The sequence below is a fragment of the Erinaceus europaeus genome, chromosome 4 (assembly GCF_950295315.1).
Source record: "Erinaceus europaeus chromosome 4, mEriEur2.1, whole genome shotgun sequence".
Lineage (NCBI taxonomy): Eukaryota > Metazoa > Chordata > Mammalia > Eulipotyphla > Erinaceidae > Erinaceus > Erinaceus europaeus.
Genome location: NC_080165.1, coordinates 27,812,195 through 27,827,673, shown reverse-complemented (window position 1 = coordinate 27,827,673; position 15,479 = coordinate 27,812,195). Strand labels below are relative to the sequence as shown.

General features: G+C 55.5%; 1 protein-coding gene across 4 annotated transcripts in view; it reads right to left on the bottom strand.

The window, feature by feature from the left end:
- PRR5 (proline rich 5) overlaps nt 1-15,479 on the bottom strand; it is a 40,876-nt gene that overhangs the window by 1,747 nt on the left and 23,650 nt on the right. For 3 of the 4 annotated variants that reach the window (XM_016187748.2, XM_060189137.1, XM_007522220.3), the window contains 6 exons: nt 11,606-11,686; nt 6,803-6,851; nt 6,478-6,535; nt 3,721-3,812; nt 3,358-3,498; nt 298-433 (listed from right to left, as the gene is read on the bottom strand). In XM_016187748.2, the coding sequence (XP_016043234.1) occupies nt 298-433; nt 3,358-3,498; nt 3,721-3,812; nt 6,478-6,535; nt 6,803-6,851; nt 11,606-11,686 (557 nt within the window). Of the gene's footprint in view, nt 1-297; nt 434-3,357; nt 3,499-3,720; nt 3,813-6,477; nt 6,536-6,802; nt 6,852-11,605; nt 11,687-15,479 lie in introns of those variants that run through there. The other variant, XM_016187747.2, reaches the window with a different exon arrangement.

Genomic DNA, 15,479 nt, shown 5'->3' with positions numbered 1-15,479 from the left:
TGGGTGTTTGGTACGCCATATGGGCCCAACACCCACCCCAATCTCCTCTGCACACTCACTGTGGATTCCTAAGACTTCCTGAGCCCCAGGACTGCCCTGGGCGTCACCACATCAACACTGATGGTGTCTGCCCACTGAGCCCCACCCCCACAACCCTTAGAGGAGGGACCAGGTGACTGCCTGTGTGGGTCCAATGCCCAGGCCGTGCCTTTGGTAGGAGTGGAAGGTGGGTTCTGTGGGACTTAGGGCCTGAGGCCAGCGGTCACCCTGCTCCCTGCCTGGTTATGCCCAGCCTACCCAGGATACAGGAGTGCGGGAAGGGACCCTCGTTGGAGTAGAGGCCGTAGGTGCCCAGGTAGGGCGACACCACCTTCTGGACCAAAGTCTCCAGGCGCAGGTAGTCCTTGGTCACACCCCTGGACTCGTGCACTCCCTGTAAGACAGAGGGAGGGGTGTCACTCACCCTTGCCCAGCAGGTCTGCTCAAAAGGTCCCCCATCCAATGGGGTCTCTGGACCCTGACATGCAGTGACCTCCTTGCCAGCCCTCCAGAGCAAGAGCTCTGAGTCACCCTCCTCTGCACACAGCACCTGTCACCTTCTGAGAGACCATGACACCTTATGGATAAGGGTTCTTGGCTAAAGGAGGTTGGGCCAAACTCATTCACCCAGGGACCCACATGTACCCCTTGCCCTGTAGGGTTCTGGGGGGAAGGCTGCCTGCCCCCAGGGCCAGGCCAGACCACACCCAAGTGAGTCTTATCATAAAAGTCGCCTTCCACTTTCATCTGTTGTGGGCTGTCCCCGTTAGCTCTCGTCCACTCCCGAGACTCTGCTCTTCCTGTCTCAGTCCTTAGGACAGTTTGGCTGAGTTGTGAGTAGATGGGCGATAGCCTCTGCACCCCCAGCATACCTGGCAGAGGGTCAGCACACACTTTTAGGGAGGGCTTGTGGGATGAATGAATGATGCATGAATGATGAATGAGTGAGACATCCTCCCTCATGGGACTGCCTGCGGTCAGTTGCAAAACAAGATACGGGACAGGGGTAGATAGCATAATGGTTATACAAACAGACTGTCATGCCTGAGGCTTTGAAGTCCCAGGTTCAATCCCCTGCACCACCATAAAACCAAAGATTATCAGTTCTTTGGTTAAAAAAAAAAAAAAGAAAGAAACAAGTTGCAATAGTGGAATGCTAAGTAACAGTTCCACAAAAAGCAAGAAAACCCAGTCCTCTGTGGTCTCCACAAAACCCACCTTAAACACAAAGATGCTTAGATGAAAAGTTCAGGGCTGGAGAATGAAAAACCATGAGAACACGAATTGTGTGAAGGCAGGACTAGCCATGTTCACTTCAGATGGGCAGAAACGAGACTCCGAAAAGTTAGAAGCATGAGGAAAAGTATCTCACACTGAAGAAAGAGCTTGCACTCCAGGAAGATACCACAATCCTCAACACAGAGCACCAAAGCACTGCAGGGCAGACTGGACTTCAAGGACAAACTGACGCAGCCAAGACCACAGCTGGAGTCTCAATGCTACTCAGAAATGGGTGGATCCAGCAGAAACTCCATTTAAAAAAAAAGTCATTGAACTTACCACCACCATCAGACACTTACAGACAACTCCACCCAACAACAGCACAACAACACACACTCCTCAAGCTCAGAAGGGACAGTCGCCAAGAGGAACAACAGTCCGGGCCATATGACACAGCTGAATGAATTTTTTAAAAAGTCACAGCATGTCTGGTCTCAGGATACAATGGAATGAAACTAGAAATCAGTTAACTGGGCAATGCTCAGTATATTCAGAGATTAAACTCACTTCCAATTCACAGATGGGTGGGAGAAGCCAGAAGCACGGGGGCGGTAATCAACGCAAGTGAACAACAGGAAGCCAACAGAGAAAAACCAACAAAAGCCAAAAGTCAGTTCTTTTGGGAAGATAATTTGTAAAACCAATAAGCCTCTAATCAGACTAAGAAAAAAAAAAAAAGCATAAATCAGTAATGGATAGGGCCGTCATTACAGTCCCCACAGACTGCTCTGGCTGCCTGAACAAGATGGGAGTAGGCTCCCACTGACCCTGCAGGCCCCTCCAGAAGCCAAGGGACCAGGTCCCCTGTCACCGTTTCCGTGGAGTTGTGTCTGTCCAGAATAGTGATGCCTTCAAGGATGGTTCCAACGGGAGCTGCAGAAGGCATAGTGGCCACCAGGGGGCAGCACCAGATCTGTGTGTTCAAGAGCTCAAGGTAGAAGCTCCTTGGGAGGACCTGACAAGGGTTTCTCCCCAGCGGCTTCACACTCACCCTGCAAGGTAGTGGTCAGACACCATTGGGGTGTGAGCTCAAATCCCAGGCCCACATGTACACAATCTCTCAGGCCCTGACTTACTTTTCATGCAGCTCTAGGAAGTGAGTCTAGGTTCTTACTACTGAGTGGTGGGGCAGTGAAACAGCTCACTGGGATAGTGCGCTGCTCTGCCATGTGCACATGTTCCCAGGTTCGAGTCTGGTCCCCACCACATTAAAGAAAGCTTGGGTACCGTGGTGTCTCTCTCTCTCTCTCTCTCTTTATCTTCAGAAAAAATACTACAAACTAACCTCCCAACCCAATTTTTCACGATTATTTTATTATTATTATTATTATTATTATTATTGGAAGGGGTGGGGAAGGAGCACGAGAGGTAACACAGCACCGCTCCACTGTCCGTGAAGCTTCCCATGGCAGCATCCGTGGTGCTTGGACCCAGGTCCTCAAGCACACACAGTAAAGTGGTGGATAGCTCTGATGGACTATTTAGAGGTCCCAGACCCTGGTATTTATTTAGTTAGTGGAACTGAGGCCTTGTGCGTGTATGATTCAGCCACTCAGGGCCACTTTTTCATGAAGGGAGGGGGTGGAGACCACAGTGCCTCTGATGGGGTGCCACACTCAAACTCCAGTCACACGCATGGCAGTGCAGGCACCCTAACCAGTGCGCTATCTCTCAAGCCCCAGATCCTAAGTGAAGAGGATCCCCAGATGTCAGTGGGAGAGAGGGGCTCTGACAGGGAGCAGGGTTGTGGAGCCCATCAGCCCCCAGCAAGGCCAGCCACCCACCTGGCTAACTCCCAGCATCTGAGGCCTCTACTCTGGAGCCTGCAGAAGGCCAGTCCAGGAGGGCGAGCCCTGTACTGTGATGGTGCGCTGACACTCAAGAGTACCGTGCCCACCATGGGGCTCAGGCCTGTCTCAGAGGCCACCCCACTCTCCGGGCACAGATGGCCCCAGGGACACTCCCGGGTTCCCTGCAGCCCCAGCCGGGGTCTGGGGCACAGGGTCTGAGGCTGGCTTGGCCCCAGGCTCCACCCACCTGCAGCACCAGTAGCATCTGCACAATGGCGGGGGGCACGCGGGCATGGGCGCGGGCCAGCGCATCCTCCAGCTTCACACTGAGGGTGATGGTATTCCGGAAGTGCAGCAGGGCCAGCTGGCGCACCGACGGCTCCTTGCCCTGTGGACACAGGGGTAGAAGGGGGAGCACTGCCATCCCAGACCCTGTTTGTCCCTGGCATGGGGATGGCACGCTGACCCTATCTGGTCCCTGATCATCTTCTGGGGAAAGCTTGAGCCCCTGAGGAGGAGCTGCCCTGATTTCCCACCCTTGGCTGAGGACCAGCTTCTGAGGGCCCAGGGATGTGCCGGGTGGGTAGACCACTGTGAGGTGGACACCTACCTGAACCGGGTGGAAGATAGCCTGCAGCGTGGGTAGCACGTCACTGAAGAAGAAGTCCCACGTGTCCGCCAGCGAGTCCAGCAGCTTCTGTCCTGTGGGCACAGGGAGCCTGATATCACCAAGTGTCCCCTTGGTATCCTGCTGATGGGAGGCTGAGAAGGTTGGATCCCAGCTTCTAGGGCCTCAGCTACCATGGAACAGGGGCACGGCTGGATGAGAGCCTTGGGATTGTTCCTTGGATCCTGAGCCCCTAGATCTGAGGATGCGGAGCCTTGGGAGGGGCCCTGCAATCAGTGATGGGGAGCAGGTGGGCTCCTGGGGCGGTGGCTCAGCATTCAGTGCCCCTCCCATGGGCGCAGGCCCTGCCAGAAAGCCCCTGAGTACAGGCCGCCATGCTCAGAGATACTCAGAAAGTGGGTGCTGCAGATCGGGGCCAGCAACCCCCACCCCCTGCGTAGGGTGCTCTGCTGAGGACGCTGGTCTGGGGGTGCCCAGGTTTGAGTCTGGTGCACTGAGCTGAAGCCCTACTCTGCCTTGACATGGACCCCCAGGGTCGCTGCTCCCATGAAACTGGTTTGCTCAGCCTGTGAACGCAGGGCCGTGCACCCCAGGTGAGCCCTTCATGGCAGGGCCCCTAAGGGGAGGGGGTGTCTGTCTGTCTTTCTTCTGCCTGGGAAAGCTGAGGACGGATGCAGGGGGTGGAGGTATCAACCTGGGGGGGGGGGGCAACAGAATAAAGGCATGGAGGTCTCTGAGGAGAACAGAGTAAGGGCCACTGTCACTAGGCTGGGGCTCCTGCAGGGCTGGACTAGTTTCAAGGAAGAAAGGAAAAGTCCCACCCACACCCTCCACAGGACGCAAATCTGAGTGGGAGGTGGAGCAGGGGCAGATCATTAAGCTGTCCCTCAGGCTGCCATGTCAGCTACTGTCCCCACAGCATGGCCTGAACAGACTATACTACAAGGGTTTATTCAAGGGCCACTGCCTCCATGCAGCCCACCTTAACTGTCACAGTGGAACAAAATGAACCCTTTCATCCCCAAGGCTGACCTCACCCGATGCCTGTGTCCCCAGCTAGGCAGTGAACTTGGTGGTCAGGGGTCTGGGGCTCCTCTACCTCCAGGCCCCAGCCTCCACTTGGATATGCAGGATACCCAGGGACAGAGCCTGGACCCACCCAAAGAGCTAAGGTGGGGTGCTGGGGACAGAAATGACTGGTGTGTCTGCTGCTGAAGGGACAGGAGGCCTGGGCTCTGGCTCCCAGCCTGTCCTGGAGGCCCAGGAGGGTGGACATGGCTGGCGCTGCCCACTGGGTGGCCTGGCAGACACAGCGGCTGTAGGCAGGGCTCCACCAGGCCACACAAAGCTCCTGTTCTCCCAGGGCCTGACTCCTAGACGGCAGTGGGTGGGAGAGGCGCAGACTCTGCAGGAATGTGCTAAGTCAGGGAGGGGTGCGGGAGGGCACCTCCACCAGGTGCCAGACCCCACCCCTACCCCTCCAGCTTAGGTGCTGCTTCCTCCAGGAAGCCTGCTAGGATGTACCCCAGCATCTGTGCCTTCCTCATCACATGACTATGGTCCTTCCTGCCCTCTTCAGATTTCTGTCTTTCTGCTTCGACCTGACAGACACAGGTGAAACCAAAGGAACACAGCAGATGCTGCTCCCAGCTCTTGGGAAAGTTCCTGAAACTCTGTGTTGTCATTTCTGCACGTGCACAGAGGCTGTAACAGCACCGCCTGCAGAGAGCAGTTAGGGGTGTTGGCATCAGGAAAGGCTGGCACAGAGGGGCACCTGCCAGTGCTCACTGGTGCACAGAGAACCCGGAACTGGAGGCCAGCACGAGGCCTGGGGCACAGGAGGTCCTCAGCAAAAGCATTTCAGGAGGAGCAGAGTCCTGCCCTACCTTATTCTCATCCTAAGCCAAGTCATGCCTGCACTTGGGAGGCCCTGCTCCAAGTATGTTGCCTCCATGCAGCCCACCTAGATAGCTACAGTGGAACTAACCCAACCTTTCCCAGGATGTGCATGCTTTAGTTGCAGCCTTGATGACACAGGGGGACCAAGACCCAGGTCCTCTGGGCCTTAGGGGTCAGAGGAGGGAGACAGCAGCCAGCCAGGCCCCTGCCTCACTGCTATGTCCAGAGCAGCAGAAGGCTGGCTAGCTGGGGTTCATGGCCTTGAGAGGGGCAGAGGGTGTGGGCTCTGGAGCAATGGGATCTGGGTATGAATCCTGCCTCTCCCCCATATTTACAGAGTGGATGCCAGGCAGGCCAGGCCCCTGCCTGTGGTCATGGTGTGGTCCCAGCTATGCACAGGAATGGTGTGAGAGTGGGTCTGAGCACAGGAAAAGAACATGCTAGAATTTTCACCCAGGCAGGAGAACCCACATCAACTGGGAGCTCCCTGACTCAGTTTCCCCCTGAGGGGGCAAGGGTGATCAATCCTAGCCCAGCTCCCTAAGTGATGGCCTCTAGTCTTTAAGGTTCTGTTGGGGGTGGCCCTAGGCAGTCAGGTCAGGGTTCAAGGGGCTTCGGGTCCCCAGGACAGTGAACTGGAGCAGGGTGCTCTTCCCCACACCATGGCCCTGCTGGAATCTGGAAAGTTTTGGGGGACAGATACTCTCCAACAAAGGCCCCAAGGGCTGTCTCTGCCCATCCGAGCCATGCACCGAGAGCAGGAGGTGGCTCAGAGCCAGCCTGCAGCATGCCAGCCACATGGCCTGGTCCACGGCACCTGCCCAGCGCCGCCAAACTCACCCTCGTAGAATCGGATCTTGTCCCGCAGGATCACCATGCCTTTTGTCAGCAGCTGGTTCTGAAAAGCAACAGGAAGCTGCTCTCATTGCCCCAGGTAGAGGGTGTGGGTGAGGTGTCCCCTGGAGTCCACCAATAAGCTGCCCCATGGGCCTCCTAGGGAAGCTGGGAGTTCAGCACCTCCTGGGAGAACACTGACAGGTGACCCAACCAAGGCGGAGTCCCAGGAACCTAGTGCTCCATGTGCCCAGGAGAACAGGTGACTCGAGTCCTTGTGAGTGCTCAGGACTGCCTGGCCCAGCCTAGCTGCAGAGCCCAGGCCACTCACCTGCAGGTACTCGGTGAAGAAGGATCCCAGCTCCGTCTTCAGCAGCTGCCTGTGTGAGAGGGGGACATGTGTCAGAGACTGCATAGTGCCTTCCAGGGGTCCGCAGAGGCTGGGCTAGGGCCACCTGGGCAGCAGGAAACCAACCAACAGGAGGGGTGGCTGTTCCCCATCTGTCCTGAGACTGTGTGTGGGGGGGCACTTGTGGTCACAGTGGCTGCATGTCAGTCCTGTTTCATAAAACAGGGCCTCGTGCTAGAACTGGGATAGTTAACCTGTGGTCAGCGGGGGACCCCAGGGAAATGGGGAGGGGTAAGGGGCGGTCCTCTCTGAGGTTCTAGACCAGCCCTCAAGGCCCAGAACCCTCAGTGAGAGGCAGACCACAGTGAACTGGAGACAGGCCACCAGACAGGCCAGAGCAGAGGGGCAGAGCAACCAAGCCAGGAGCACTGAACCCAGCAGCCTTTGCTGTCAGTGACCAGGGTGACCCAAGGCCTCCGGCTACTCAAGCTAGGTCAGATGATGAGCCTTTCAGGGCCAAGGACATAATCATGGTGGAGAGAGCCTGGAGTCCTTTCTCAAGCATCTATCCTCTCTCACCCAGAGTGACTTATTCTCCAAGGCTTTCTCTCCAGCTGAGAAAACCAGCAATCACAGACCCATTTCTGTGTCTGAAAACGAGATGCTCAAAGGAGCAAGTGAGAAAGAGGGCAGGGTTGGATCAGCAGTGAGACAACACCCAGTTGGTCTGAAGGACAGCAGGGAGACAGGGGAAAGGCAGCTCGTGGGATGCGCGGGCAGACAGGTCTGCAAACAGGATCTGGCAGGATTCCAGGTCTACAGTATCCAAACTTTCCTTTGTGTGTGGCACCAGGGCCTCGCATATGCACGACTTTACCATACCCAGGACAGTTGTCACATTCAGATACAGAAAGAGAGAGAGAGAGAGAGAGGGATAGCACCAGAGCTTCTCCTGGTACCACTGTGACACTCCTATGTGGTGCCTGGACTCAAGCCTGGGCTGCAGGCATGGCAAGGTACAGGCCTTATTAGGTAAGGCGTGTGCCTTGCCATGTGAGCTTACTCCTAACTACTCAACTAGAAAAAGCCAAGCAACCTAGTTAAACATGGGCTACAAAGGCAAACAGATAGTCATCTACAGATGACAGACAAACATCCAGGCCGCACATGAAAGATGTACAGTGTCATCAGGCAGGGAGGGCAACACACATCAAAGCCGCCTGGCACCCTCTAGAATGATCACAGACCAAACCCCAGAGCTGACTGAGTGCTAGAGAGAATGAGGGCAGGCGGAACCTCTGTCAAGTGCAACGGGCAGGAGGCACGGTGCAGCCTCTGTGGGAAACAGCAGGCCGGTTCCTGCACTGGGAGCTGCAGGGCTGCAGTATGGCCCAGCGCTCGCATTCCAGACGGACACCGGAGATGCCGTGTCCACGCAGTATCGTGCGACCAGGTGTTCACAACAGCCTGACTCCTAACAGCACAGAGGTGCATCAACAGAGGGGTGAACGATACAAAAGTGGGTGTTCTCCATAGAGATTATCAGTTACCATTAAAAAGAAAGTAAGCTACTGGAGGGGCCAGGCGGTGGTGCATCTGGTAGAGCACACATGTTATTTACAACGCACAAGGACCCAGGTTCAAGCCCCCTGGTCCCTACCTGAATGGGGGAAGCTTTGTAAGTGGTGAAGCAGTGCTGCAGGTTTCTTTTTCCCCAAAACACATACACACCTCCCTCCCTCCTCTCTCAACTTGTCTGTATGCAAAATAAATTTAAAAATAAGTAAGGGGGGCAGGCAGTGGCACAATTGGTTAAGCGCATACATTACAGTGTGCAAGGATCCAGGTTCAAGTCCCTGGTCCTCACCTACAGGGGGAAAGCTTCGCAAGTGTTGAAGCAGGGCTGTGGGTATCTCTCTGTCTCCCTCCCTCTCTATCTCCTCCTCCCCTCTCAATTTCTGTCTCTATGCAATAATAAATAACTAAAACAACAAAAAATTAAAATAAATAAATAAAAGCGGGCAGGGAGGGGAGAGATATAATGATTATGCAAAAAGTCTCTCATACCTGAAACTCTAAGGTCCCTGGTTCAGTCCTCCACACTACCATTACCCAGAGCTGAGCTCTGACAGAGATAGGGGGAGGTGGGAGGAGAGGGGAGGAGAGGAGAGGGGAGGGGAGGGGAGGGGAGAGGGGAGGGAAGGGGAAGAGAGGAGATAGAGGAGAGGAGGAGAGAGGGGAGGGGAGGGGAGGGGAGGAGAGGAGAGGAGGAGAGAGGAGACAGGATTAGGGTAGGGTAGAGGGGAGGGAGGGGGGAGGGGGGGAGGGGAGGGGAGGGGAGGGGAGGAGAGGAGAGGAGAGGAGAGGAGAGGAGAGGAGAGGAGAGGAGAGGAGAGGAGAAAAGGAAGAAGCTACTGGGGCTGGGACATGGTTCATCTGGAAGAAAATAAACTTCAACATGTTCAAGGATTAGGTTCAAGCTGGGAGCACCTGCATGGGGGAGACTTGGAAAGCAGTGGAGCAGTGCTGCAATGTCTCTCTATCTCTATGGCACATTCTCTCTCTCTGTCTCTAATTCTTTACATATGGAAAAAAAATGTCTGCTGGGCATAGTAGAATAATACAGTCCTGGAACCCAAGTCATAATCCTGGTGGTCAAAAAATACATAAATAAACCATGGAGGACCTTTCAAAGCAGATCAAGGGAACAACGAAGCCATGTTCAAAAGGACATGTGTGTGCATGAGGCCACTGCATGACAGCCAGAATCAGCAACTCTAGAAAGACACTAGAATCGTCTTTATCAGGAGGTAGGAAGAGGCAGAGAGAGGCTGCCAATGGTGCCTGCTTGTGGGAGACGAAATGATTTGGAATTGGTGGTGACAGTAGTACAGCCTGGTGAGTATATAAAATGCCACCCAACTGGGCATTTATAAAAGGGTGACTTATATCCCCCCCCCCCAAAAGGAACGAGTCCAGCCACTGCTCACTCCTGCAGACTCTCCCATGCAGGGACCTTCTCAGCTGGACCTCACTACTGAAAGGATGGAGGGGAAGGCGCGGGCCATGGTGAAGTGACGACACATGGCCCTCAGGGGTCAGTGCTGATGAGCAACGATGGTTTACTGCAGATTCAGTTTGCGACCTTCAATCAGGCTGCAGGAACTGCAGTGCTCTGACCAGCCCTGAGCTCAGGAGCAATCTCTCAGCTTCTTCTCCTGCAAGCTGGGCCAGATGTCCCTTTCCTCAGGGCTGTGGGGGGACACTGAAAGGCACAGGAGTGTATGGACCAAGACCGGCAAGATGCAAGCCCTCAGTGGAAAGATCTTGTTGTCATTACTTAAGCCCTGAGCTTGAGCTGAGCAGCTGAAAGACCAAATAACCAGACTGGTCAAGAGCTGGATGTCCAAGCTCTACTCACTTCCTTGGGCAAAACCCTGGGGTTGGTAGGCGTGCCTGGGGCCCAGGGTAGCATCGGTCCCTCATGGATAGCAAACAGCCTGTCAGTTTAATGCCAGCCCTCATGGGCTGGGGACAGAGGCACTGGGTCTGGGGACACAGCCCCAAAGAGGAGACAACAGAGAATCAGCACACCGATTAGGTCATCAGCAGGAAAGGGGGTGCAGAGCATGTTGGGGGGGGCAGTACTGGCTGCTTTGTTTATAGCTTTAGATATATTTTTTTCTCATAGCTCAATGGGCAAAGTATTGGACACTCAAGTGTGAGGTCCTGGGTTTGATTCCTGACACGATATGTGCCAGAGCCATGCTCTGGTTCTTTCTCCCCCAGTTAGTAAATTATAAGAATCTTTTAAAGAAAAGAAATGTGCCCCCCCCCCCTTATTTTTGCTGTTGCCGTTCGATCACACAGAGGCTCCTGTATGCAGGAGCCTATTTCCCTAAGCAGACAAGGGTTAGGAAAAGGGGGCTGCTGTGGACTCTGAGTCAGAAGAGCAGGAGGGAAAAAGTGTCTACTGTCAGGCCTGGGAGACCCCTTCCCTCCCTGAGCCTCAGTTTACCCATCTGTCAAGGCTCTTTTCAGCTTTATCATAGGGAGACCCTCTCTCCTCCCCAATTACCCTTCAGTCCCGTCCCACCTGAAGTTACTGACATTTGCTGCCTGGTTGCCCCCACACTCCCGTACCCCCACCTCTAGATATTCTTCTAACGCAGGGCCAGGGCTGAAGGGAAATAAAAGCACAGAGGCAGGAAAGGCCTCCTTGGAGCAGCTGTGTGACCCCGGGTGAGGCTTTTGACCTCTCTGTGCTTCAACCTCCTCCACCACAATACAGGACCAGTACGCTGGCCTAGCCCTGGAAACGTCAGATGGGCCTGGCTCTTGGCTGGCCCATCCAGACTGCCCTGGGAGTGCTCATTTCTGGGGGTATTCACAGGAAACAAGGGGACATTCGGCTGGCTGAGGCAGCTTTTCCAGGAAGGACACTCCCCTCATTAGGCAGGTGGGTCCTTCCTCTTGAGCTGAACAAATATCCGATGTGATGCTCCACTTGGCTGGGAATGTGGGCCTTGAGACTTTGTCCTAGTCCCACCTAGGTCTCCTCCAAAAAAGAGAGGCCCCAGGAGGGGTGGGGAGAAAGCCACCAGAGCCAGAAGTCAGGGGGTCAGGCAGTTACTGCCGGCTGAGGCCTGAAGGATGGATGCTCCGGTGAGGCTGGTAGACTGGAGGTGGGGAGTGCCCTATCAGGCACAGTCATCCATCCCCACCACACAGAGTCCTAGGCCCAGAGGGAGAGGGGGAGGGAAGGAAAGAGCAGTGGTCACTCACCGGACACCTTCATTGAGGCTGAAGAGCTCCTGGTCTGGCAGGCCCTTGCGCTGGAACACAGCGATCACCCCGTTGTGAATGCTGCCAAAGGAAGAGCAGGTTCCTACCTGGAGGTCCCCCTGCCCTCCTCACCTTCCAGCAGCCCTTCCCACTCTGCTCACTGAACAGAGAAGGCCAGTCAGCTCTGCAGGACACCCTGGCAGTGCCCCTGGGCCCTGTCCATGCAGAGTGGCCAGTCACTTCCCACAGGTGTCCCATATGCCACACGCACGCACACACGCTCTTGAGGCCAAACCTCACTGGGTCACACAGTCTCCAAATTCACCTTCCCTATCCCTGTTCCAGAACCTTCCAAGTGCCTTCTGATGCTTCTCCCAGTTGGGCTTCATGACTCCCCGTGACTTCATGGCCCCGTGACTCCCCCCCAACCTCTCTGAGCGAGGCAGGCCCAGGTCACAGGGGTAGTGGTGTGCCCTTCTGCTTCTGTCCCTGTCCTCACATGACACCCCTACTCAGTCCCTTCCTTAAGATCACAGCTTTGAAGGTTGGGTGGTAGTACAACGGGTTAAGCACACATGGTGCAAAGTGCAAGGACTAGCCTAAGGATCCCGGTTCGAGTCCCTGGCTCCCCACCTGCAGGGGAGTCGATTCATAAGCGGTGAAGCAGGTCTGCAGGTGTCTATCTTTCTCTCCCCCTCTGTCTTCTCCTCTCTCAATTTCTCTCTATCCTATCCAACAATGACAGCAAAACAACAACAACAATAATAAACACAACAATAATTAAACAACAAGGGCAACAAAAGGGAAAAATTGCCTCCAGGAGCAGTGGATTCATAGTGCAGGCACTAATCCCCAGTAATAACACTGGAGGCAAAAAAAAAAAAAAAATTCACAGCTTTGGCAGGGGATGGTGTTTGGATGGGGGCTAGGGCTGTACTCCTCGAAAGCTGGGGTTCATCCCTACCCCGATGTGAGAAGGGCATGGTATGGGGTGAGAGCAGTGAAGAAGGGCAGGGGGAACCCTGGGGCTAGGTGGGGCACTGCTCTGACAGCTTGGTAGCATCAGTCTAAGTGTTAAACCTGCTTCATCATGAGCTAGTGCTCACTACAGCCCTGGAGAAGGGCGGAGGTGGAGGAGGGGGGTTGTGAACCATGCAGACCTCTGCCCCCTCTTCAAAAAAGAGACCGTCCCTCCAACTCCCCGACAGGGTAAAGTACTCAGGATTTGGGCCCAGCATCAGGCTCAAAACACAAGCCTGCTTAGAGCCCCCTCACGGAGCAAAGCCTTGTTGTTCCCCAACCCCAGCAAGCCTCAAGTCTTGCTTTCCCTAGAGCTCACTGCTCCACCCTCTTTTCCCTCCCAGCCCAGGGCCCCATCCAAGGCAACACTAGACCTCACCAGGGCCCCACAGCACTGAGGGCAGTCCAAGGCCCTGACTGGGCCTCCAGGCTCCTAGGGACACCCCCCTCTCATGCCCTGCCCACTTCATCCTGTGTCCGCCCAGCTAGCTGCTCCTCCAGGCTTTCAGGGGTAGTTTTTCACCACCCAGCCTTCTCCCTAGTCGAGTCTTACTGCTGACCCACACCAACCACAAAGCTCCCAGCACTAGGCCCAGGTCTTGGGATGCCAGGCAGCTGGCCCAAAGCTTCCCACCCAGCACACGTGGGCAGCCGAGATTCTACGCATGTGGGGGACAGCTGGGTGCATGCCACTGCTCCCCTCTCCTAGGCTGGCAGTCACCACTGAACTCCAGAAGTCCCTTCTGTCCACAAATAGATGGAGGCATAGCAGGGGACAAAGACAGGTCCCAGCCCCCTAGACACCTGTCACCTGCCTCGGGCCTGAGTGCTCTAGGTACTGATTCACAAGCCCAGATGCCCACCTTCACACGGGTCTCCTGCTTGTGAAATGGGGGTCAGGAATGGGTCCCTACAAAGGCCAAATGCTTGGCAGGGGTGTGTGGCGATGGCCGAGGCACAGAGCCCTCCTACCCCACTCACTGACTGAAAAAGGCACACACGTGACAGGACAGCTGAGGGGCACCAGGAAGCCAGCTGTCCCACAGCAGCTGCCACCAAGGAGTCCCAGCCCCCAGGCTGGGCCATGGTGTCCTGCCACCTCCCGCATGCCCAGTCTCGACTTCTATTCATCCTTCCAAAGGACACCACCCATTCTGTCCACTCCCATCCTTCCTGGAGGTGACTCTGTACTTGGGAAGGCAAGGCCCTTCCCTGAGGTCCTCAGAGTACTCCCACCTCCCTGCCAGTACCCACCCAGGGTCTGTGCCTCAGGGCCTTAGTCCTTCCAGGAGAAGGTCTCTCCTGGAAGCCACCTCCTCCTGGAAGCCTTCCCCATCCTCCTCCTAGAGGTGAGGTCCCGCCCTCATTACAGTAAAGGAGTACCTGACCTTGTAGGGGAGAAAGGCCTTCTTTATGGGGAGGGAGGAGGAAGGGAGGGAGGGGGAGGGGAGGCCTGCATGATTCAACAGTCCTTTTTTTAAAATGTCTTTGTTTTTTTTAAATATTTTTATTTATTATTGGACAGAAAAAGACAGAAATTGAGAGGAGAAGGAGATAGAGAAGCAAAGAGACAGAGAGACACCTGCAGCCCTGCAGGTAGGACCAGGGGTTTGAACTCCAGTCCTTGAGCACTGTAATGTGAGCATTTCACCAGGTGTGCCACTGTTCAACAGTCTTCTGCACAGAGGCCAACGATGAAGCAGGTTTAACACCCAGACTCCTCACACCAGACTATCAGAACAGCACCCCACCCAGTCCCAGGGTCACCCTTAAGTCCCCCCCATTGCTGCTCTCAGCCCAGCCTCCAGTCTGGTGGACCCTGACCTTGCCCCTCCCACCTCCAGGGGTAGGGATGAAACCCAGTTGCAGCAAGCACAGCCCCAGCTCCCATCGGGACACCCCTAGCACCCACCCCCCCTCTGCGGAGTCTAGCATTAGATCAATCAGGAGTAGCCAGTGCCTGGGTGCTGGTGTCTGGGAAGGAACCCATAGCAGGGATGACGGGGGTAGGCCAGGATGCCCCCCCACCGCCCCCAATACACACACGCACACGCGCACACACACACACACACTCTGCAGGCACACCCACCAAGCTCCTAGCCACAACAGGCAGCACCAGCAGGGAGCAGGGAGCACTGGCTTGCTGTCCTCCCTGCCCCAGTGTCTGCCCCCCACCCTGCCCCAGGTGGGCAGGACCCTGCTCCTTCCTGTTTCACAGCTCAGCTCTCTAGGTTCCACCTTCTTTCCAAAGTCCAAACCGGATTAAAAAAAAAACACAAAAAAGTTTAAAACCCCTAGCTGTGCGCCATTGGGAGAGAAGAATAAGATCCATGTGATTTAACTCCCCCAAATGGAAGTGAAAATACAGCAGGACTCCTCAGACCAGAGGCCAAGTGGTCCCATGGAAAACACAGGCAACCTCTATGGGTGATGACTGCTACCCCCTGCCACCCCCAGACCTTCCTGCAAGCCCAGTCCCAGCATGGGGTGAGGGCTAGGGGCAAACTTGGAGGGCCCTGGTCCCCACAGTGCTGAGACTTGCTGCGGAAGGCTGGCAAGACAGTAAGGCCTGGGGGGCCGGGACCGGGATGGATAGGAAAAGCCAATGTAAGGTACTTGTGGGCTCAGGATGGGTCCAAGAGGGTGAGACGCCAGCTAGGTGAGCCTCAGGCCATCAGCACCTGAGTGCCACCCACCTGTACCTGCTCTACCCTGCCCCATTCAGGGAGTCCAGCAAAAAGAGAGTGGGTGGAGGCCCTCCAAAGTTAGGCCTCTGGAGAGGCTGAGATGCTGAGCAGGGCCTGGGGGGGAGGGGAGTCCTACCTTCTCAGGTCCCTGCCCCCATCATGTGGTC